We start from the raw sequence: 26,134 nt of genomic DNA, 5'->3' as shown, positions 1-26,134 counted from the left end.
TAGGACAATTATAACATTTTCAACAGGATAATGAGCAAATATAGTTAACAATGTAAACATTTAGGCGGAATGCCGCTGTAGCGATCATTAATCTCTTTCGAGAACTTATCATACTTTAAATTATGTAAATGTACTTACGATTAGCTGCACACACACATATATCCACACAATCCTTAAACGGTGCACTTCTAACTGATTAAAACTTATTAACTATTGACTATAAACATCTACACATCCAGCCTCAATACTGTCTTGGGTTTTTTACTCCGGCGGAAAGTTTGGAACAGTCCAAATCGCGAACACAGGCGGGAGGGTTCGGAAGAGTTCACTTTGAGAGGTGGCCTTTTTTACAATGTGTATGTTGGTTTGGGTCAACCTGTTGTGGTTCATACGGACCACAATCCGTTGACGTTTTTGAATTCTTTTCATTGCCCGAACCAAAGGCTTATTCGATGGTCTTTGTTTCTGCAGGCTTACTCCCTTGATATTCGACATGTTAGAGGATCTGAAAATATTGTTGCTGATGCACTGTCGCGTGCTCCTTTGGGTAACTGAAGTGCAGTTAAAAATTGTTTTTTTTTGTTATTACAGGGATTCTTGACAGACCCCTGTCTTAAGGGGTGGGGTGTGACGACCCATGTGTTATGCGTGTCATCCCTGGGCGACTTGTGTGACCGCTCCGCCTCTCAGCTAATTGTTCTCTGATGGGTTCATCGAGGACACCTGCTGTTGGTTTCCTGTCTCGTCCTTTTAAAAGCTGCATGATCACTGGCCTGGGGGGCGGCACTCTGGACCTGGTCTTGTTTGGTTTTGGTTTAATGTTATTTTACTTTATGCATCCAACATTACTTCAGCTCATTACATTTCATGCATTCACTTAACTTTACACCACTGATTTCTGACTGCTTCATGTTATATTGTTTTTTTTATGTAAAGTTCTGTTTTGTTAATAAATCTTATATAATATCCGCACTTTCTTGTGTGTCCCCGTTTTTGTTACGTCCTTTTCGAGCCATGGGGCGTAACAGCATCTGTATCTGGTGATAATATTTGGCGGGAGGAGATAAACAGCCGTTCTGTTTAGTCACTCAGAGCTCTTGTCATTTTTCCCTGTTTCTCTTAGCAGAGTGAACTGAAATGCTGCTTTCTCAACATGCTTTGGGTCAAACAGTGTTAGGCTTTGATAGGTTTTGTAAGACCTTGTTCCAAAAGAGGACGTTTGCAAACTGAGAACTTCTCACTCACGGTTACGCATACACTTCCTGTTTTCTCACTGTTTAACTGTTTCAACAAGTGAAACTAGTTTCCTAATTTAGCAGCTGAGGTTTCTGGGGGGGGGGGGGTACAGAGCCCCTGGACTAACTTTTAACATCAAAATTTAGTTGTAGCTCTGCACGAGTTTAAAGAATGACACATTTAATAAATTAATTGTTATTTAATGAAGAAGTCATAATATTTTATACATATATTTTTAATATTTTACACAAAATAAAATGTGCTTTCATTACGTTACAATATTCTTACAATATTATTGAGGCTCTGCACTAACTTTTAATGTCGAATAATGAAAATCATGCATTTAATAAATGAACTGTTTAATGAAGCATTACATTTAACGTGTGTGTGTGTATATGTATGTAATTTTAAAGAATGATACATTTCATAAATGAATAGTTATAACTTAAGGAAGCATAACATTTAATGAAAAAATAATTCTTTAAAATATGTATTTGTAGAAACTACAACAACTGGGCTACTAAAAGAACTAATTCTTATTATTAGTATGATTTTGATATTTGTGTGCTTGTTTTTTTTTAAATATATGCATTTAGTGATGGTTGTGGATATTAGATTTGGTAAATCATGCCAATATGTTGAAATATAACTGTATAAGACAACACTAACAAGAAAACCACGGGGTGATGAAGACACTGCAAATGTGTAAATATAGTCTTCCCAGAATGTTTCTGTAAATCAGACAGCCATGAAAGAGCATCAGTGTTGTTAACTATGAGGAGGAGGCCTCCAGAGATCAGTAAACCTGAAGAACACAGAGAGTTTTGCTGTCTTAGCATTTCAGTTCGCTACAGCTTTAGATTATTTAGAGCTAAATAATGAATCGACGCCACAAAGACTAAAGAGTGGCTTATAAATCCTTTAATGGTGTTTGCAAACCGATTATTGCATCATCAAAGGTAATTCTGCTAGAAAAGGGGTTGTAGCGTTGTGATGTAGGGCAGTGCTTTAGTTTGGGTGCTGTAGTAACTCAAGGCCTGAATGCCTTCGATAGATCAGTAAATTAGGCCAGCACAATGCTGCTTTTATCAAGGGCATTCGAAACATTGCCGGCGACTTTCACCAATGCTCAGCGCTGAACCCCTGAGTCGCATTTACACTATTCAGACCATAGCTGTGGTCTGTAAGCGTCATCTTAGCAAACTGTGCTGAGAGAGAGGCGTAATATTCCGAAAAGCAGGGATTTAACTGAATAATTTAATAGATCATTTAGCTTCGAGTAGCTCTGCTCAGATAATGTAATAAAATATAAAAGATATGTGGGACTGTGCAAGAGAAAAGGGTGTGGTTTGCAGGGTTTAAATGAGGTTATTGGATGCCGAGAGGTGTCCAGACTTACTGAGTAATGAGAATATTCTCTAACCCAGCAAGAGTTCACATCCACCAGCCAGCACAATTTACAGCATCCTGACACATACCAGTGCTGAGACGAGAGAAAGCAAGAGAGAGAGCGAGAAACAGGCATTGCTATGACTAAGACTGAGTTTTTTTGTGCACTGAAAATTTCTGCCTCGTTCAGTTTTTGTATCTAGCACAGATTTGGGAGCTCAAAAAGAACGCATCATGCAGTGATCTTTGACAAACATGGTGCTGACAGTTGTCTTTGCCACCTTATGGTTTTTATTTCCTGTTCTGAAGGCGAGCTTCCTGTCTCCGCTCCATGTTCAGGTGTGACTTTCATATTTTGCACGATTCAAAATGGCTCCGTGTTCGCATAAGCCGCATGAGTAACTATGTGATCTCTAAATGGGTTTTAACACCAGCAGGGACTTTTTCTCCACACCGCCATGCCGAGTGTGGTGAGGTGAGCGAAGCCAAACCCAGTGGATGTGGTTTTAGGCATCAGTTTAGCTGAAATAAACTATTTCTAAAACTATTTAAAATATTTTAAATAATAAAGTGTTTGTTGGAAATGTAGATCAATCCGTTTGGAAATGGAGGTAACCTGTTGATACAGTCGAACAACTAATCACTAGATTTGGCAAAGTTTGTCAGGCTAGCAGCAACATATTTGATACTTACATACATAGAATTTTACGTAGGTCACAAACTGTAATTTTTTGAGTTTCTGTAAAATTATCTGTACTTTTTGTCAGGATCCTGTCACCATCTATGAACAATGACTGACCAAAATATCTGGATCCTAAAAATATCCGATGGATCATGTTCTTAATTTGGAGACAGGATCCTGAAACTTTTTGAACAGGCAGAAATTCTGTTGTTTATACAACATTTTTGCTATTTCATCAGTATTCCCAGCGATTATTTGTAACATTTTTTCCATATTGTAGTATGATTTATTACACCACCATTAGTTTGCGACGTAAAAACAATACAAACTGTGGGCACACACTATCTTTCAAAAGTATTTTATAAAAAATTGTTATGTTACAAAAGATTTTTGTTCATTCAAGAATCCTGAAAAAAGTTAATAACACAAATGCCCAATCATTAAATTATTATTAATAATTGACTGGAGTTGAGTTTTATATCACAGGATTAAATTACATTTTAAAATATATTAAAATAGCAAAGGGTTATTTTAAATTATAATAATATTTCACATTATTACTGTGTTTACTGGGTTTTTAATCATATAAATGCAGCCTTGGTGAGCATAAGAGACTTCTTTCAAAAGCATTAAAAATATGACCAACCCCAAATTTTAAAGCTAGTGTTGGTTAGACACTCTCTTCTTGTCTAAATGTGGCATTGAAGACCAGACTTTATGCTGTTAGTTAAACATTTCCCTTGGTAAGACTGCTTTGCCCCAGCATTCCCAGCCTCTGTCTCTGTAAACTATGTATATATGGCCGACCCCATTGACTTTGACTAACTGTGTAAACAGCCACACCCAATCACTTTCACTCCTTTCTTTTCAACTTGTCCACTCAGACACGTTTAAGCTGTAAATGGTGAAGCATTAAAGAGAGACCTGTGAGAGATGGTATGAGGGTTTGAGAAAGAGAGGCACGTCGTGGTTGTAGTAAGAACATTATATCTGAATGTGTGTGTTTGACGATCATGTCTGCGTCTGGATGTCTGTTTGGTGAGTCAGTGAGTTTGGCGCAGAGAGGTCAAGAAAACTCTGAAGAGTTCTGATGTCATGAAGCCAGACCGACATAAGTCACCTCAGTCAGCTTGTGCTTTAACTCACTTCTCTATCCACTATAATGCATTGATGGAACACATAACCAGTCCACATGAATATACATTTGTTGTCCAAGCATGCACATGTGTGTTTGTGCACACCAGCGCTGGGGAACGTACTTCGAAACTGTCAAACTGTCAAAACTGCAAAACTACAAGCTAATTATAATATATCTTAGTTAAGTCAAGCTGCCCTTTTGAAAGAGTAGCTAGCTACAAAAACTATAATATCAGTATAAATATACACTACAGATCAAAAGATTTTATTATTATTTTTAATTTAAGTTTTTGTTTTCATAATATATGTGTGTACTGCGTATATTTATTATTTATACATAAATACACAAACATGCATGTATATATTTCAGAAAAAATGTTATGTTTGTATATTAAATATATTTATATATAATATAAATTATATGAATATAAACATGTAAATATTTTCTAAATATACACTGTATGTGTGTGTATTTATATATACATAATAAATATACACAGTACACACATATATGTAAACAAAAAATTGTATTTTGGATGCAATTAATCATTTGAAAGCACTAATTTTTATTCAGCAAGGGTGCAATAAATTGATCAAAAGTGACCGTAATAAGACATTTATAATGTTACAAAAGATTTTATATGAATGTTGTTCTTTTGAAATTTCCATTCATCAAAGAATCCATTTTCAAAGAACAAATGCAGCCTTGGTAACATAAGAAATTTCTTCATAAAAAAAAATATTACAGACGGATCTATCAGATTAACTGTGCAATTACGGCATTTACTTGTCACAAAACATATAACTTTTGGTGACAGGAATTGAACTTAATTATATAACCTAACTTAACCTAACTCAATTATAATACGATACATGCAACTGATAAAATTAGAAAATACACTCATTTAAATAACCAAAGTTGAAAGCATAACGATGAAAAGGAGCGTTCGGCTAAAAACTTTGCTTCAAATAAAAATATTCAGAGGTTAAAATTAATCAGCGTATTATTTACTTGGTCACTGAATCATTATTTACATGAATCACTATGAAAAGACTAATTCACTGAAATGAATCAGACTTCCCAACTTTACAGAATTCACTGCTAGACTGTTTTGAAATCGACTGAACAAGGTTTATGTTACTGAAGAAAAAAAACTGTTGATAAGTTTTAACATTTAACTAGTTTTGTCCGTCATTTAGAGAGATGCACATGTAAAATTATAGAGATGCAAAACTTGAGTGTTTGGCCATTTTAGCAGTCTGCTAATAGATTTCCATTTAACTAGAGAGTGAGCGAGAGCTGTTTCAGTGGAAAGTATGACCGTCTTCTCTTCTCGTGTGACTATATCTGCCACTTTCATCACTCTTAATACCAGAACAAGCTTCTAGAAGTATGAGGACACCAAAGTATGAGCGGAAAGGAAAAAGACAGGAATTATTGGATAAGACATATTTTCCATTATGTGTAATATCTGAATGAATCGGTCAGTTGAAGGTAATGGGGAAAGAGGTAGTCAGAGTGAAATGGGAGTGTGTGTGTGTGTGTGTTTGTGTGGTTGTTAATATAAACCAGAGTTGGACTGTAGCCTTGGTCTTGGTGTCAACTGCATAAATTATCATAAATTTATCACTGATCCCAGCCAAAGAGTACCTAATCAGGCTAAACATTTTTGATATCGGGCCGACTGTAGTTCACATGAATGTTTTAAATTAAAACACTAGTGTGTATGACTAAAATTGTGTTTATTAGGTGTTTAAATGGCCACATGAACCACCCTGATGTCTAGACACGGGGAAATCAACTTTACAATTGTACTTTTAACAAGAATTCGTTTTAAAAGATATTTCCATTTATATTCAAGTAAGGTTGTGTTTTATCATTTACCCATAAGATATAAGCGCAAAGCTGAAACAAATATACTGAAAGGCATAATTTATAATGGTGTTATTATTTATGGCATAAATGTGCATTACAGATGTTTTTAGTTGGTATATTCTGTTTTAATTACTCAAATTATATAATTTGGATTGACATGCATTTAATTGACCTCTACAAAAATTTTTGATATTTTTGTCTAAAGTTTTGGTTGTATTGTTTCTCTGAAAGTTTTTTTTTTCTTATTTTCGCCATACCAATATATCAGCTATTACAGATAAACTATTATCAAACTTTTTTTTAATATAAATTGACTATTATAGTTATATGTATGCATTTTGGCATACATGTGCTTAAAAAAAATAATTTGATTTGTGGTTGGTAATTCCTAATGTTAGAAGATCTCTTCCTTTTTAAATGGATGGTTTTTAGCCAGAAATAAAGCTGAAATAAAATATATGTAACACTACGCATTAGAAAAATATTAGAAAAAATTAAAATTAAAATAATGAATTGGCCACTAAGTGAAATAAGTTTAGGTTAAAGTACTAAAATGACTAAAACTGAAAAAATAATAAATTAATTAATTACTGAATTAAATCTAAATGAAAAAAAAAAAAAAAAAAAAAAAATCACCAAAGCACATAAAATTACTAAAACTTAAACTAAAATTAAAACAAAATATAAAAACAAAAGCTTCTTGAAAATATGAATAAATACGATATAAATAATACTAAAATAACGCTGGTTTGCAGCTCTTATTAGCAGTTTCCTCTTATGCACATGCTGTTGACATTTTAGGCCCTCAAGCTGTAGACTTAAAAGAGCCCATCAATACACAGCTCTCCTGACCCCACACACACTTGAGCTTTTCACACTTCCCTGAACCGGCCCTCGAAACAATTCTCTCCAAAACAAAATTCCTTGTGTCGAAGGGCGTGTGAACAACAGCAGAGTTATGATTTCTTTTTCTATTGACTTTAGCAGAAAAAGCTCTAAATGTCTTTTATTATTATGACTATTCCATCCTGAGTTGCGTGTCATTTTTCCAGCAGTCGGATAGAGTCATAACCGCAGTCATTGCTGGGTGAGGCTCAAGTATGCAAATAATGCAATAAAGCATTTTTTTAGAAGATAATGAATTAATGTCCCAGTTTCAAGGCTTTATTGCTGTCCAGGAAAGTATTGTGTAGATTAAAGTGACTCTAAATTTCTTGCCATGTGGGAGTTTGTTAGTATTAACAGCGGTGAGATAAATGAACACAACCTAGTTCTACTTCATGCCATTTAATAAATAGCTCATGGTGTAAATATATCACACTTTTCAAAGCGGATTATTGGGAAAAGGCTTCATTTGATGATATATGTCCCTTCTGGAATGGCCGTAACCCAGATAGTGATGATTCAAAGTCGAATTAAAACCAAATCCTGCCTTTCCCAGCAGCAGATAAGGTTGCCGCACAATGCACCAGGTGTGCAGCTGTGTGTGTGTGTGTGTGTGTCCCAATGCAGTCTGGTGCCCAACGCAGACAGACTCCTGGGAAGCACGATGTAATCTCACAAACACACTCGTTTTCTTTTCTTTACCTCCCTTTCCTTCCTTTTGTCCCCTCCCCTTCTCATTTTCTTCTCTCTTCAATGAGGAACTCACAGAGCAGCAGCAGCAGCAGTGGCGACAGCACTTCCTGGTTGTGTCGGTGGGCGGTTCCAGCCAGCGTGATTGGCGCTGGAGTTCGGCACTCTGCGCAGTGCTGCTGTTTCTCGCAGGCTCTCTGCTCACACACACACACACTGGCGCAACCAGCAGCCACACGCGCAGCCTAAGCGCTCTATCTGTCTCTCTCTCTTTCTCCTCCTCTCTGAGTATGGTCCACCCGGTGCCTGAGGCTCTGCTGTCGCGGCCTGTCGCCCGGGTCTGATCTCTCACACACATACGCGCACTCAATACTAATCATGATGTGAGAGGTAAGAACTGCTTTTCTGTACTGTCTGTCTTTTCGCTCTCCTGTCTGTCTGTCTTTTGCAGTTCTAACAGCATTGCACCACTTTTGCATGCTTCATGTGTGTGGGATTGGGGGTTGTTCAGTGTGTGTGGGCTGTTTTTGACTTTATAGGGTGCCTTTGTGGTGAACTGCCGTTTGTTATGTCTAGGCGATCACAAACAGCACGGCACGACGGGGGGAATCTCAGCTGCGTTCGAAAAAGTTGCGCGGCTGCGTGTGCATTTGGCAGGAAACTCCCCCACCCCTGCGCGACCGGCTACTTGTTTAGACAGTGGCGAGTGTGCAATTGGTTAACTGTTGAACCTGGGAGCACTTCTCCTTTTTTAAACCCCCCCTCTCAGATCTCACTTCCCTTCTGTTTGTTTTATGCGCGTACCAGCGCGTGCAGGGTTTTTTTCTCTCTCTTTTTTTTTCCCCTTACGACAGAGCTGCGCTCTCCACTCCCCCCTGCATTCAAATTACGTGTGACATGTTTAACTGCTGTTTCCTAATATGGCTCGTGCTAGATTTCAGAGCGGTAGGACCCAGCCAGGCACCCTGGGACTGCACAGGGGCGTGTGTGCGAGAGCATAACTGTCTGCGAGAGGGAAAAGAGAGGGGAGAGAGATGTTGACGCAGGTTTTCACTTCTGTCTGAGTGCGTCACTCTTCTGTGCAGTCATGTAAGTAAACGCTGAACACGCTCTCACTGCAGAGAGAAACATATGGATTCGAGCGTTCGCAGGTCTGCTCGGCGGCTGCACTGAAATGGAATCATGCATGGAAGGATTGCTTAAGAACAGGTTATGCTGACTTTTAGTGCACTTACGCGGGTTATTGTTTCACCGTGTTGCAGAGTATTTAGAAACGAATGTTGTCGCTGAGAAGTCAATGCTGATTGGTGGCGAATGATAAAAGCAACTGTTTCGGTCGTTTGAAGATACAGTTTTTTTTGTTGGGGTGGGGGGAAAGAAAAATAAACAAATGATCTGTCAGGGTGGTCTGGCGCCAAGTCTTTGGGTTTTGTCGACGGCGTGCTGTAGTTGAGAAAGTGAAAGTGTTGCGAAAATAAGCACATGCCAGCACACTTCACTCTAGTTTGCATCTTATTCTGTTTAGACTAGTTCGGAATGGCTGAATATTACGTTAGCGATGTAAACTGTGAATTATCGTGGATTGTAAAGTTGATGCAAAAAGAAATTAATAGTTGGTTTAATCCCTTATGCTAGCTGTTAAACAACTGTTGAGATGATAAATGTGTTATACCTGCGTTAGATATCGTAATAGCACATCTGGTTGTTCATCTCCTCGCAAACACGTCTTATCCTCGATTTTTCTTGCTTTTTGTCTCAGTAGCATTCTTGCAATTTCGTCATCTCTTTTCATTTGGGGTGTTTTTGCATGCAAACGATGCCTGTTGTCTTTAATGCTACTAATAAAAATATGTCTGATGGCGGCCGCATGTTGGACGTGTCAAGATTTGTTTGTGCGTTCGACATCTAGAGGGCGTTGTTGAAAAAAAATTACTTATTGTTTTTATAAATTCCTAACTCTTATCAAACTGAATTACTGCATTGCTAACTATTATCATTTGAATAGGTAATAAATGGTCTGTTATAAATCATTAACCTTTGACCTCTCCGATTCACACAGCTTTGTAGAGCGTTTAGAGCTGTGCATGTTTCTGAGTTACTGGGTAGAAGGGCTTTTGCTTGAAGCTTTGTGCTGTGTAACCATGGTGATGATACTATTTTCAACCCTTTCCAACATGGCAATCATCACCTACACACATCTGAGTCAAACGATGGAAGGTTGTGGTTTAGATAACCATCTCCGTTGCCCGCACACCTTTCTGATCAAACACTCCACCCAGATTCAGGCCAGTTCCTTCATGCATTAATGGCAGAAAAAAAAAACCCGCTGATTTGGGTTAAATTGTAATCAGCATTTTAGAGCATCCACATGGTGCCTGATTCCAGATCAGAAGCATTTTGAATTGCGCATTGACATCATAAAATCCATTCTTTGTCTCCGACTGTCTGATAAGTTAAATTCTCAATGTATGCCTTAAAGGGATAGTTCACCCAAAAATAAAAATCCTGTTATTATTTACTCTCACTCGTTCGTCGTTCGTTTCTTTCTTCTGTGGAGCACAAAAAAGATATTTTGAAGAACGTGGGTAACCGGACAGTTAACGCTAGCCATTGACTTCCATAGTATGGAAAAAAAAAAATACTATGGAAGTCAATGGCTACCGTTGGTTACCCACATTCTTCAAAATGTACTTATAAGGTTATGGTTTTTAGGATTTTTCTGAAATAAACTGACAGATTTGTGCATGAAAGTTTAGTGCTATGGTTTGATCATAAAAATAATGTGCATCATATAACCTTCATGTTGGAGTTCTTTCTTACAAGGTTGGCTTATAAGTAGTGCTGTCAAACGATTAATCGCAATTAATCGCATCCAAAATAAAAGTTTTTGTTTACATACTATATATGTGTGTACAGTGTATATTAATTATGTATATATAAATACACACACATGCATGTATTTCAGAAATTTTTTTATATATTAAATATATTTATATATAATATAAATTATATGAATATAAATATATAAACATGTAAATAAATGTACACATTTTCAAAATATATACTGTATATAGATAATAAATTTACAATGTAGACACATATTATGTAAACAAACTTTTATTTTGGATGCGATTAATTGTGATTAATTGCGATTAATCGTTTGACGGCACTACTTATAAGGTTCTTAGTTTGCTATATGGTTCTTTGGAGATTTGAAGAAGTTGAAATTTAGTGAACTGGGATTTTTAAAGCAACAAAAGCTGTATATATCATATAACAAACTGCATAAAGTTATTTTTGGAACTTATAAAAGTTCTATGACATCATACTGTAAAAGTCCTTGGTTAGTTTTGCACTTCTGTATCCTTCTATTTCTAAAAGTGTAGGTGCAGCTCATTAATGACACACTTTTACAGCCTTAAATGGTAAAAGTTTTCCATATGCTTAGGATGTAGCTCGTTTGTTTACAGATGTGATTTAAAATCTCCATCAAACACTGCTTTTTTAATATTAATACTCTGCATATTTGAAGTGTCAAAGCTCTATGCAGGGAGAGTTTGTTTTCTGTTTCCTAGACACAGACTAAACTCAGACTGATTTTAACCTTTCATTATAATTCCTCCATTTAAAAAGCTGGTCTTTAATATTGCACGGCTGTCGAATTGCAAACAGAGCCACGGGAAATCAAATGTTCAATCAAGCATTTCTCACTGGCAGGAGCGTATTAGAGATCAGTACAGACGTAAATAAAGCCATAAGCCAAAGTGCAAAAAGAATGAAACACTTAATATCTCATTCATGTGAATCATTGAAATAGTTTCCATTGCTGAAAAGAGAACATAACATCCAGTTCTTCTCCCAGTGGCAAAAATGTTTGACTTTTTAATGGGCTTTGATTGGCACACTTCCAGATCATTCTCTCTCTCCCTTGCTATCGGTCTTATTTTCTCTCCTCGTTTGACCTTGCAGCAACTTCTAAGAATTGTTATTCCACTGCAAAGGATTATGGGATATATACGGTGACATAATAGACAAATCATCAAAAAATAGGGACCAAAGAAACAGCATCGTTATGTTCAAGTAAAGATGAGGATCTTAAAGTAGAATCCAAGTCTGAGCATGAATTTCCTTTAATTGTCACGGTGATTATTCCTCTGCTCAGTAAACACAGATAACGCAGGCATGAGCCTGTTTAATGCGAGATCAGAATCACGCTGCAAGGCTCATGGATTCATTATCCAGAGCGATCACTTTCTTTTCATTTCACAAAATCATTTAGCCTGTTTGGAGTATTCAGCGTTCCCAGGATCCAGTTTGTAGTCTTATCGGATTCAAATATGTCATTCCATAAACAGGGCTGTGTTTTGTGTGCGTGTAAATATGTGTTTTGTGGACATTTGTGTCTTTTAAAGCTCTTTGTGTGTACACGTGTGTGTTTTTGTTTTATAGTGTACTTCCACGACAACCATATTTCCTCTTAAGAACCAAGTTTGTTTGTTTTGAACATTTATTGTAAACTATTGAGTTGTTTATTTATTATACACTAGTTAAATTATTGTGAATAGTTATTAGAAACTATTTAATTCTAATTATATATTTAATTTTATTTATTAAAAAATATATATATATATATATATAGATAGATATAATTATAAATATGTGTAGTTCTGTAATATAATATAAATAATAAATATAATTCTGTTTTATTTATTATTGGTTTTAGCATGCATTTATTTATATTATATAATTATGAATTTTAATTGTTATTTTTTTCTGCTGAAAAATACTAATTCCATTGTATATGGTTAGTGTTGCTCGCCCATACAGACCTTGTTGCCAAGAAGTTCAGACTGGTTTTGATCAGTTTGTTGTGGATGGTTACTAGGGTATTTTGGTTACTCTTGATGGTGGTTTCAAAAGAGGCCACTTTCAAGTCTCAGTGATATTCTGGTCTCTAGATACGACTCATTGACAATTGTCAATTGAAAGAAACTTTGTAATTTCTGTCCATTTGTTTTCTTTTTTAAATGTAACAGGTAGCTAGTACCAAGCTAACACAGTTTTAATAACACTAACTGGAGTAACTATGTCAAATAAGTTTGGTTGATTTTTCTGGAAGGGTGTTTTCTCCCGCCCTCTCTCAGACTGGGCTGCTGCTCTTAACTGGCATGTGGCTGAGAACATTGCTACATCTCTTCCTATGATTGGCTCACCATGAGTCGCACAATACTTCAGAGAAACAGGAAATGACCTCGCCGTTCACTTTCCACCTTCTCAGTCTCTGTTAAACGATACGTCACAGCTCTTAGCTGTAGCTTTGATGTGCTATTTGGGTCGGTTTTACCCAACCTGGACTGAAACTTCAGATTGTGAAGGGCTGCTTTGTGTGTGTTTGTTTGTGTAAGAAAGAGCCCAGTGTGTGTGTCAGTGAGGTGTGTGCCAGGAATGTGTGTGACGATGTTTTATTTGCTCGGACAGTATTCTGCAGACTTCAGTGCATTTCTGGCATTTTTAGGAGTGTGAAGGATTTATGCAGCTGGTGAGAGTCTAATAGAGAATGAGTGAGAAACAGAGCGAGGGCGAGTCACATAGAGAGATAGTGTGATAAAGTGGAGGATGGGCTGCGTTCCAATTCTACTCATGTTGTTTGGCCTAAATAGTATGCAAGATTAGTACAATTCCAGCGAATTGCACATTTTCTGTTTGCATGGAATACATTCATCTGCCAAAATATGCAGTATAATATGCATTGAATACTGAGTCTCATACTGCGATGCACCCAACTTGATCAGTTTTTACATGAAACTATACAAAATGCAAAATATGTTTATTTCTGAGATGATAACCGGACATTGCTAGCTGAAGTAAACAGATGTCATGTGATAGCCTCATGATGAGGAGTTAATGTGCTCATAATGTGGCATGATATAGTTTGAACTGCTTCTTGTTAAACTTTTCTGTTAAATTAGCTTTATTTGTTTTGTTTTTTATCGTTATTTGCTTTTTCAGTACATTTAGCTTTTTTATTGCTTTTTCATTTTTAAATTGGATTTTGCCATAATTTCAGTACCCACACTTTTTATCCTTAAATTTATAAAAGATTTCAAACCAGGAAAATTCTTCTTTGCACCTTTTCCTAAATTCATTAGATATTTAGGTGGATTATTTTATCATTATTTGAGACAGTAATATAAAAACTTGAGTCAATCAATTAGTTAATCAATTAAAATAACAAATTAAAAAATATATATTATATACAGTAGTCAACATTTGAAGTGGATCAAAAAAGTTCATCAAAGTTGGTTTACACATTTTGGTTTTAGGACAACTTTGATCCACTTCGAATGTTGACTAGTGTATACACACACACACACACACACACTCTCTACAAACTGGCTGCAAGGTAAATTATTGTGTTTGCAAGTCCATCTCTTGTCCAAAATTGTGTGTGTGTGTGTGTGTGTGTGTGTGTGTGTTTGTGAAGAGTTAAAGGTGCAAAACTTCCTTTGCATTAAAAGGATCTAATCACAGACTCGCTTGATGAAGATGTTTGCTGAAGAGTCCTGTAGGAAGGTCTTTCAAAGCTGTTCTGTGGTTTTGTGTGTTGCAGGTGGGTACTGAGTATCGTGCTCTCTCTTGCGTCTGCCGCTGCTTGGACCTGCTTATAGTACCAGCCTCAGCTTTCCTGCCTGCTTGCTGCCCACATCAGTGCAAGGACTTCCTGCACAGCCCCACAATCCCTGTGACCCCGAACGACCCCTAAACAAACACACAGAGCTGAAGTGGGCACTATTGAATAAGCCACTCAGATTCAAGGATTTTTGCTTTGGGATCCATTACTGCAGTTCTCTTTTTCCTAGCAGCAACTCTTTTTTTTGTCCTTTTTGCTTTGGCCTGGTGTGCATCCACAAGGAAAGAGGAGCTTAATGATCTAAGAAGGAGAGGAACATTCTTAAAAGGACAAACACAAGTACACCCAAAGCACTTTGGGATATTAAGGAATTGAAGTTTGCTTGCCGCTAAAGCGTGTTGAGATGGCGATGAATATGGCTCACATGCGGGACACGAAATGGCTGACGCTGGAGGTGTGTCGGGAGTTTCAGCGGGGAACATGCTCTCGCTCCGATGCTGAGTGCAAGTTTGCGCATCCTGCCAAGAGCTGCCAGGTGGAGAACGGGAGAATCATCGCGTGCTTTGACTCACTGAAGGTAAGAAACACCTTGTACTTGAACATTACTGCCGTTTGCAGGTGTTTCAGGTATATATAGATGTATGCCAAAAAAATGTCATTTCAACTTCTGGCTGAAATCTGTCTGATCTTTCTTAAATGAGATATCCACTTTTGGTCACATGATTCTATATATTTTTTTATTATTTATTTATCATTATTCTATTTGTATTAATTTATAATATTTTTATTATATAAAGTGTGTATATATATATATATATATATATATATATATATATATATATATAATAAAAATATTATATATATATATATATATATATATATATATATATATATATATATATATATATATATATATATACACACTTTATATATATATATATATATAATTATTTTTGACCTATCGATTTTTCCATAAACATAGCATAGAAAAGACAGGAAAATATAAAGAGAGGCCAGACTCAAAAAGTTTTATTATGCATTTTTATTTTTTGTTTAATTTTATTTTTTATTGTTTTTATTTTATTCTCTGTTTTATTTAGAATTTCTATTTTTAATTTCATTTCATTTAGTAAATTTTGTTTAATTTTTTTTTTTATTAGTTATATTTTTTATATATATTTTTATATATTTTATTACTTATTTTATTTTTGATCACATTCTTTCTACGTGTATTATTTTTTATTTATATATTTTTTTACATTTTATTTCTGACCTTTTATTATTTTATAAATTGTTTTATTGTTTATATTTTGTTTTATTTTTTATTTATTATTTGTTTTTTCTTTTATTTTTGACCATTTTTTGACCATGACCATGTTTGAGAAATAACAGAAAAGGCAGAGCAGGAAGAGAAGCAAAAATGAAAGATGTTGCCCACATAAACAGGATTAATGTGTCAAATCATGTGCTCCAGCTACTAGGCCACAGCAATTTTTGGTTTTAAGAAATGTTTCCCTTTAATGCAAATTTGTTTGACTTATTCATTCATTAATTATAGATTTTTACCAGGTTTTACTAGTTTACTCATTTTACTAGTCAAATAGCACTTTTATGAGCATGAAAATAAGCAAGATTAGTTTCCATATTATCTGGCTGTATAAATGGCTCAGTCTTTTACCTCGGAAGGACACAGCGCAGGCTTTAGCCAAAAATTCCTTCTTCCTACTTACTTTGGATGCTAACATGAACATTCCACACACTATATAAAAATGTAAATCAACTGCACTCTAAAGCGCAGGGACTTTTATATGGGAATTTATTTTACAAACGTAGTAGTCTAGACCAGGGGTTTTCAAACTGTGGGTCGCAGAGTGGGACATGGTGGGTCGCACAAAGCTGGCGGCAGCTCAATGACACACACAGTTCCTAGGACTGGACGTTATACAAAGATTAATTACGAATTGCGATATTGCTCAATGCGATTTTATTTTGCGAAAATAAAATGGTTATTTTACTTAAATACTTAATTTCTGCCCTACTATGCTTTTAATTATGATTAAGCTTACAGTAATGTCAATCGTTTTTTGATCTCAAATATTTTGGTGGGTCTTAATATAGATTATACTTGTCTAGGTGGGTCGTGGAATGGAAAAGTTTGGGAACCCCTGGTCTAGACCACAATACTTATGGGAGGACCATGGTAACAAGCATTGTTGTCATGATTGTTATCAAAACTGATGATCATTGTCACAAAAAGAACAAGCTTTGACCTTTATATGATAGGAATCCTAAATGTTTTGCATAGAGAAGTTCCTGCAAACTCTCAAAGTTTCAAAACATTTCGACAATGTTCAAATCCAGGTCTCTCACAGAAGAAGACTAAACATAAACTGATTATTCTGTGCTTTGCTGCCTTGTAATAACACACTGAATCTCTGATGTTTGGATAAGGCAGGCTGAGGTCTCGGCTCTTTTCTGCAGTTTCGGTTCAGTTCCTCATTTGGTCGAGTCAAAGAGACACTCAGTACAGCTTACGCACTCTGAAACCACCAGAACCCGAGTCTGGATAAGTAAGAGGACATTGAGCTCTCAAAACTGAAGGTTCTGGTGATTTGGCATTCACGATAATGCTTTTCATTTAATGTTGATAATTATATGGCTATATTGTATTTTAAACCCTTCGACTATTCAGCACAAAGCCACTGGTAATGGTACAAATCTCAAAAATATGAGATAATATATACAGAGATATTTCCCGTCCTGAGGTCTGAACGGAGTATTTGCTCTCTTCAGATCCAAATCCTTCATGATGAACAGCCTGATACCAGCCAATAACTCCACAGAGGTCTGATCCTCCTCCATGAGCCCTCTGCTTTTCCCTCTAATAACACCAAAAATCACATCCATCAGTGCGGACCCCAACACTGGCCCTCTCAGAAAGTCTGAGTCAACAAAGACAGAGAAGTCTGTAATGCCTAGCAGAAGAAACTAGGGTTCTCGCCATTTGGATACATCAGTCGTTTGGGGTTTATAGAGGGAAAACATTATTGTGTTATTACAAGATATTTTAAACGATGGACAATTGTTAATTAATCAATTGTTAATCCTTTGTAATTTCATACGAAAGTTACAGAGTTGTGAAAAAAAAATTAAACACTGCTAACGCTATTTTATTTCCTTAATAGCATTAAGTAATTAACATTTTTGTAAGTTTATCATTATCATCATATTTTATATCAAGTAAAACAAGTATCATAAAACACATATAATGTATAACTTTTTTTAAATAAATAAATATAAAAAGAATAAAAATTATATATAAATAAATTATAAAATTTATAAAAAGTTAGTTTTTTATATATATATATATATATATATATATATATATAATTTTTTTCTTTCTTTATTTTTTTTTATATATACTTTTTCTCTGAAGACAATGTGAGCTGGAAATTATTTACAACATTTTTTGAGTGTTGTTAAAGTGTGCTGGGTGGCTGCTAGGGTGTTTTCCTACCTCTAGTTGTCTGTTATTGTGTTTGTGATGATTGTCCTTTTTCTATGGGTTTCCCCCCCTTTTTATCTTCCATCAAAGACTTTATCACACCTTTTCTCAATAATCCACATAATCTGACATATCATTCATGTCCGTATAGTGCAAATGAAGTGAGTTTTGTAAACCATTTAACCCAACATATGAACGATAATAATGGTGATTTGTCTTAGCAAGCATGTCTAAAAGGTTTTTCCAGTTTATGCCTTATGCTTTGATAAATGAATTATGGCCTATGTCACATCTGTCCAGAATGAGTTTCTGTGAAGTTCCACTAATCCATTAATCTGGTTCATGTCGTCCAGTGTTTGTTTTAGTGTGAAGCTACTAAATTATTCATATAACTAAATATATTTAAATATTAAAAAGACCACATGTGCTGAATTATTAAAATGTTTAAATTTGCTGAAATATTAAAAACATCAGTTATGAGTTTATTAGGTGTTAATTTGTAGCGCCAGGACTTTGCAAACAACTCCATGTACTGTAAGTGTGTGTGTGTGTGTGTGTGTGTGTGTGTGTGTGTGTGTGTGTGTGTGTGTGTGTGTGTGTGTGTGCATGACCACTTCCTTCCAGAGCAGTAGGGAATGCCACTTTGTAATTTTCCATCTATTTTTACACGGCAGGAGAAAAGCAAATACACACACACACACACACACACACTGGCAGGGGGGGGTTCAAGCTAAATCTCAGGTCTGCTGGGAAACCTTGGCAATGTTTCAGGTGTCCCCTTCACAGACACACACTCACTCATTCACACATACACACACACACACACGCACACACACACGCACACACACACACATACACACACACATACATTGTTTATATTGGACATATGCAGTAGTCGAGACACTTTCAAAAAAATATACAGCATTTACAAAAACATACTGTAGGTTTTTGGACATTACTATGAAAATAATACCTTTTCTTATCACACATTCATTAATTATATATATATATATATATATATATATATTTTTTTTTTTTATCAAATGGTATGTAAATACAACAGTAAATTAATATGGGAGTAATACCAAACCATAGTAGATATTCATTTGCATATTAAATTATATTATATTTTGTATTATACATCACTGTTCAAAATTTGGGGGTCATGTTTTTGACAGAAGTCTCTTATGCTCACCAAGGTTGCATTTATCATCAAAAATACATGAATTTTATGAAATATTACAATTTAAATAAAGTGTTTTCTGTTTTAATATATTTTGAAATCTAATTTCTTCCTGTGATGATAAATCTGATTATTATGAAAACTTCCGTATAATATTTTTGTGGAAACCACGATACATTGTTTCAGGATTTGTTGGTAACTATAAAGTTCAAAAGAACAGCATTTTTGTTTTTCAATAGAAACCTTTTGTAACATTATAAATGTCTTCGCTGTTGCTTTTGATCAATTTAATGCTTTTTTTTGCTGAATATTAATTTCCTAAAAAAAAAATCCTACTGATCCCAAACATTTGAACAGCAGTGTATTTACTTATTTATCTTATATGTATCTTGTATTATATGTATTATACAATAATATATTTTATTATATTATAGCTATTTATAGTATTTAATTTATTCTATAAAATATATCACATATATTTTATATCACCATAATAGTGTACATAATGATTTTTTTCTGTAAATTTAATGTAAAAATGGTTTATATATTAAATATTTATTTGTTGACCTTATGTTTGGAAGCTAATAAATGCAAACTAAAGGGCAAGATAATTTGTTACAATTAATAATATATACCATCATACCCCAGAGCTCTGGTAGAGCCACAGTACTGCTTTCTAAAGGAGGAAGAGTGAAAACAGATGAACTATGAACACGTTTTTTGCGTCAGACGACTGGAGTCGTATAAGAAGATCTACTGTGAATAAAGGCCAGTGAGCGTCGTGAATCTAGTGCTAGCCTCATGTGCTTGTGTGTGTTTGAGAGAGAAAGAGAGGTAAAGATCTAAAGAAATTGTTTCAGTGCAGATGTGGACAGAAGAACATTGTCTAGTGTGTGTGTGTGTAACAGCTCTTTTGGCCATGTTGAATCGGGCTGGCTGGATGAAAAGCACACTGTGAGGCTGCTGACGCTGACTGCCATGGGCCAAAGTCCAGACACACACACACACACACACTACTCAGCTTTATCTATCATCCTTCCATCTGAGAGAATGATAGATCTTTTATCTCTGCCTGTATAAATATTGCCAGACTGACAGAGAGAGCGAGTGAATGCGACAACAAATGAAGTAAATAAAACCGACAGAAAATTAGAACTTTAAAATGAAGAAAAAAGGAACCTGTAAAAAATCTAATTTTCAGAGAGAGAAAAGAGAGAGAGGAACAGCTATGGATTTGGTGTTGTTTTACACTTTTGCTCTGAGCGAAATGGAAGATCATAGAGCGAAAAAGTGGCTTGTGAGTGAAGCTGACGTGGTGAGAGAGGTTTGAGCCGGCTGGCCAGTTTCCTCCTCTCTAACGAGAAACAGACCAGCCATATGGCTCACAGAGCCAAGATGGCCACTGCAAAGGTTTTGGCGGGAGCAGAGGAACAGGAAGATCCAAGTATGGGTCAGAACAGACCAAATGGGTGCATCTTCATCCATGAAAACACCTCGTTGTGAGGCCAAAAAACAATTTGATGCTATGTACAGTCAATATCCCTGACTTGTGTGCAATGCATTTGTAACTATGAAGGTTTTGTCATGTTTAATATCGCTAATTTTAGACTTTTTTTTATGAGACATTAACAAATCTTACAGACAACCCCAAACTTTTGAATGTTAGTGTACGTCACATTATAAATGTTAAATCTGTTTCATATAGTGGTTTTATGTATGTCACTGCTTTATGAGGGCAACTCACAGCTTAACGATTAGAGCAGACCGTGGATGACCTTCTTTTAGATGATATAATTAGAGCAGGTATCACATGACAAGGCATCTAAAACACACTGGTGCAGATACACACGCACACACTCATCCAGAAACGCAACACAAATAAGTATCTATGCTTTCAACCCTGCATTTGCATATCATGCAAATCATTTGACTGAATATAGTCAAATATGCTTTCCCTTCCCAGCAGCCCTCACGAGCTCCAATTCTACAAGACAGAGGTGAAGCTGAGATCAACCAGTAGTAGGGAGGACCAGCACTCCCATTTAACGCTTATCTCTCCATTTTGGCTCCAGTTAGTGCAATTATGCAACGTACCAGAGGGATCTTCCCAGTTTAATGGTGCTGTTTGCTGGTAATGAATGCTCCTTTGACCTTGTTCAGTCACACAGAACAAATCTGAACGCTAAACAGGATGTTCAAAGCCGATGTAAAATAGACGATATTTGTACACCTGCAACCGCGCTTCAATCGAATTCTGATTTTTTTTGTTGCCTACAGACTACATTTTGTCTAATGAACCGAATTACATAATGGCAGATTGATTTATTGTGATAATTATTGTTACTAAATATAATTACTTTAGTCTGCAGGTTCGACATGTGCGACATAATCTATACAATTTTTGAATTTTATATTTTCTTTATTTTTAATTTTATTTTAATTAACATATATGATGTAATGTAACTTATATAATGTAATATTATTCATGTTTTAAGTAAAAAAATATTCAAACTAAAATCATATACACATCACTTCAGTGTTATGACTGGGAAGATATATAGCTATCCTACATTATTGCTCACAAATACACTACTGTTCAAAAGTTTGGGGTCATTAAGTTTAAAGAAATTAATACTTAATTTGATCAAAAATTATGGTAAAACTTTTATAATGTTACCAAAGACATCTATTTTAAATAAATGTGGTTCTTTTGAGCTTTCTATTCATCAAAGAATTCTGAAATATTAATCAGCACAAGTGTTTTCAACATTGATAATAATAATGTTTCTTGAGCACCAAATCAGCATATTGGAATGTCACATGATCATTTTTTTCTTATGTGAAGTTTGTAATTTTGTGCCACTCGCATCACAAAACTTGTTAAAATATTTATTGTTTTAACAGGTTTCCCCATTTGCCATTGATTAAACTGACAGATAGTCCGTCCCCAACCTCACATCTTTGGTTGAGCTCATATTGCTGTATGGAGCTACAATAAAACAGCTCACTTCAGCTTTAAACCTGAACCTATTTAGCTGTAAGGACCTTTCAGGTTTGCCTTAGCATTCATCCATCAAGCATGAACCTGCCCTGCCCTTAAAAACTGATCCTCGTCCAAAGAGAAGGCAAACAGATCAAGGCATAGCATGAGGACTTCAGAAGAATGAAATTTCAAAGGCTAGATGCTGAGAAGAGAGGATATTTGGGATTTGAGTCTCTGGTCTGGTACAGCACATGTTAATGCTCGACATTAACATGTGACTTTATGACACTTTTTTTTGACATAAAGCAGATGTTAATTGCCTTTTAAGTACTTTGCATTATGTGTGACTATAGCAGCTTCAAATCCATTAGCAAAGATTTCTCACAGCTAATGGATTTAATCTTGGCAGCAAATGATTTAATCTGGATTTTCTTGACTAACGATGCCAAATGGTAACTAATTCAGAGGTTATTTCCTAGAAGGTTTTACACATTTTTTTCCTTTAAATGAAGGCAGCTGTGATTATATAGCAGAGACACATGGCTACATGTTCCCGTTTGCCCTCTTTTCAAATTGACTCAACGCCTATGATTATTTCTGTATACGTTCAATATGTTCTCTCCCACAAGCTTGATACACCTAGGAAAGAAAAATGACAAACAACGCCTATTTAATATCTTAATTGTTTCTCTTACAATGGTAATATCTTTTTCTGAACAGAAAAATCATTGCCAGCCCATTTCTGTGCAATTACCTTATGTTTTGTAGGTTACCTGGACCTGGTTTAAAGAGCCTGTTGATTTGACGTGTCATCAGTGTTGTTATTGTTTATTAGTTTAAAAACATAAAATAATAAAATACAATACAATAAAATAAAACTAAATTAGAAATGTTGCCCTGGCAAATAACTGAGGTTTAAGTTGAAATACAAAAATAACTACAACTAAAATAAAAATAAAATATTACATGAAAAATACAAACGTTTTAAATGAAAATGATCAATTTTGCTCTCGCAACTAACTGAAATAAGTTAAAATAATTAAATACTTAAATTTTATAAAATGACGAAAATTTTTTAATATATATAACAAAAGTTATATAGAAAGCTACTAAAATGACAAAGCACATAGAATTGCTAAAACGTAGTCAAATTAAAATGAACTGAAAATAAAAAAAGGCAATGCAAATTATGAATAAATACTATAATAGTACATGAATCATGCAAAAATAAGGGTAATTTATTCCCCCAAAAAAATCTGAGATGTGTTTTTACATTTTTCTACATTCATGTCAAATCCTTATACTTTATTATTTGGTCAAATTTGTCTATTTTAATTTTTCCCAGGAAACTTTATGGAAAACTTGATACAGAATCAAAAATCTAGTCCTGAGCTTAGAGCAAGCAAATGGTCTTTTTGGCAGATCAGCATTCAATAATAAATTGTTGTTGTTGTCTTGTTTTGGACGGTTTAGTTAGTGGGGAAGTTTCTTAAGGGAGTTTGTAGCCTGGGATCCAAATGCCATTAATCGCCTGTTTATAGGAGCTGATCTTCTGCGTCTGAAGACCTCAGCGCTTTGGAATACGGCTCCAGCGCTCAGCCAGACTCTGTCAGCTTCTACAGAAGTCATCAGGGCGGCCGGGTCAATCTCATGTTGCACACACGCACAGCTTTTAAAGCTCACGTCATCTCTGACCCCGTATCAACTCGACTGTGTGTGTGTATGTGTGTATGCTCACTCTCTGTATATGGCTATTTTTGACACCAAGCTTACATTCCAAAGTCTGAGACTCTGGGGGTCTTTTTAGTTATGTGTGACTCGCTCTGTTTACATTTCGTTAGGTAATGGCAAACACACAACCCTCTCGACAGGGTTTTACTACACTAAACGCCTATTAAAAACCAAAGCTAAACATTATTCTGCTACTGAACTCTAGATTCATACTAATATATGGCTACAGCTGTTAGATTACTCAGTCGTGAAGTAAATGAGGTTTCTTTAATATCTCAATTGTTTCTCCCAGACAGCAAACAGATTAGTGCAGCCTTTTATGTAGGTTTTTTATTAATATTATTTGAGGTACTGTATGAAAAGTGATAATTATGTCTCAAAGTTGCTCAGATTTGGCATGATACCAAATTCTGAGATTTCAACATGAACTCGTTTCTTATCAGAATCTAATTATATGGACTGTGCTACACTAAAAACTCATCTAAGGAAAGTTGATACTTAAAATTAAACGGATGGATGGATGGATGGATGGATGGATGGATGGATAGATCGATCACTGAGTGGTCCAGTGAGTGTAGTAACATTCAACAAATGTGATCCACCTCAACACACTCAACAAGCACTAGAGAAGGGGAACCCATCTCACCATGTATGGAGACAGAGCAGCCAGTGCCCTACAGCAGCCCAACCACTGTTAGTAACACGCTCATGGAATGTACACTCACAGAGAACACAGACACACTGGGCATTCATTAGAGAATAAATGACTGTTCGAAAGCATAAACATGAGCACAGTAAATCCACAGAGGACGTTTTCATTCCTGGATCACGCCATAGAAACAAACCAGCACTGGGGTCTAACACACACACACACACACACACACACACACAGGACATGAACCTGACCAGCAGACCGAGAAAACTGTTTATCTGACATACTGTCCCAGTGTGTCATAACAAAATCATCTAATTCTTGCTCCCTCCCTTTCTCTCACTCATTTGTATTCTTTTCTTTTTTGTATTATTAAAATATTTACACTAAAAAGTACTATAGCACACACTAGTGCATTACTTAGTTTACTCAACTGCAATGCATTCTGGGAGTCACGCCCACTGGTGGAAATGCATATGAGTTTTAAACCCAAATTGGACCCTGAAAGAGTTAGATAGACCGCTTATCAGGAACGGCCTGACCCTGACCTACTTCAGTATGTGTGTGTGTGTGTGTGTGTGTGTGCTGGTCGTCCAGGCCTGTGTGTCGCTGTGAGAGAGCGATTTCATCTCTGGGTGACTTAGCTTCTAGTCAACTTCTGGGAGTGGACCCTGCACTTCCTGTACAGCTGAAAGGGCTGAGTCATCAAAGCTCTCACTGACAGGAAATGCATCATCAACCTCGACACATCAATCTTTAAGATGGAGGGGTCACCGAAATGCATTATTCATTAGCGCAGTGAGCGCAACACACACCATATCACATTAGCAGACAAAAAAATTATGTTTGTGAGCATTTTATGTGTATTTTGTGTTTGTGAGGTATCGCATTATAGGTGAAATGCATATAATTACAGACATTTCTGAGGTTGTGTTCTCATAAGCGATGGTACAGACGTGACTTGCCCTCCGCAGACTGTTTGCAAAAACCTTGTGTCTGTCGTGGTCATGGTATCCTAGCAACAGAGCCCTCCATCTAAGCCCAGCTCATTCTGATGTGTATTTATGAAAAAGGATTGAAAACACACTGAATTCAATTATCAAAGCCCTGGAATAATGATGAAAGAGAGAGGAAAGAAGTCTGTTTTTGAAATGTTTATGAATCTGATAATATACACCTGTAAAAGTGAATATAGCTACTGATCATACAACTCTTGATTTTGATTGGTCAGTCGTTGCAGTCTGCAGTAAATGTTTCTGTATGTCTGTTAAACGTTATATTTGAGTGATTTTTTGCTAGTTTTACATCTCTCGTATCATATGGCTGTATAAAATCATTTCAAATCAATATCTCATTTGTTTATTTACTAAGAGGACACAGGATAATATATAGTCAGCTGGTCATTATCCCAAAATAAACCCCTTCGGAGTGAAACAGGATCTCTGTGGTAGTTTATTTTGCGGTAAGGACCATGGGACTGTACGTTGTCTCATAGGAGCTATGATTGAAACGCAATACTGTTTACTGCATACTTAGCAGTCTAATATCTGTTTA

At 35.7% G+C, this 26,134-nt stretch overlaps 1 protein-coding gene across 50 annotated transcripts in view; it reads left to right on the top strand.

Moving 5' to 3' along the window:
- The window catches only part of LOC306846223 (muscleblind-like protein 1), a 65,066-nt gene that overhangs the window by 16,441 nt on the left and 22,491 nt on the right, over positions 1-26,134 (top strand). For 17 of the 50 annotated variants that reach the window (XM_079379428.1, XM_079379438.1, XM_079379418.1 and 14 more), the window contains exon 2: positions 14,506-15,103. In XM_079379428.1, the coding sequence (XP_079235554.1) occupies positions 14,930-15,103 (174 nt within the window). In that variant the 5' untranslated portion in view covers positions 14,506-14,929. Of the gene's footprint in view, positions 1-7,973; positions 8,286-8,829; positions 9,105-14,505; positions 15,104-26,134 lie in introns of those variants that run through there. The other 33 variants (XM_079379434.1, XM_079379430.1, XM_079379425.1 and 30 more) reach the window with 8 other exon arrangements.

Source organism: Barbus barbus, assembly GCF_936440315.1.
Source record: "Barbus barbus genome assembly, chromosome: 26".
NCBI lineage: Eukaryota > Metazoa > Chordata > Actinopteri > Cypriniformes > Cyprinidae > Barbus > Barbus barbus.
This window is presented reverse-complemented; position numbering and strand designations above follow the sequence as displayed.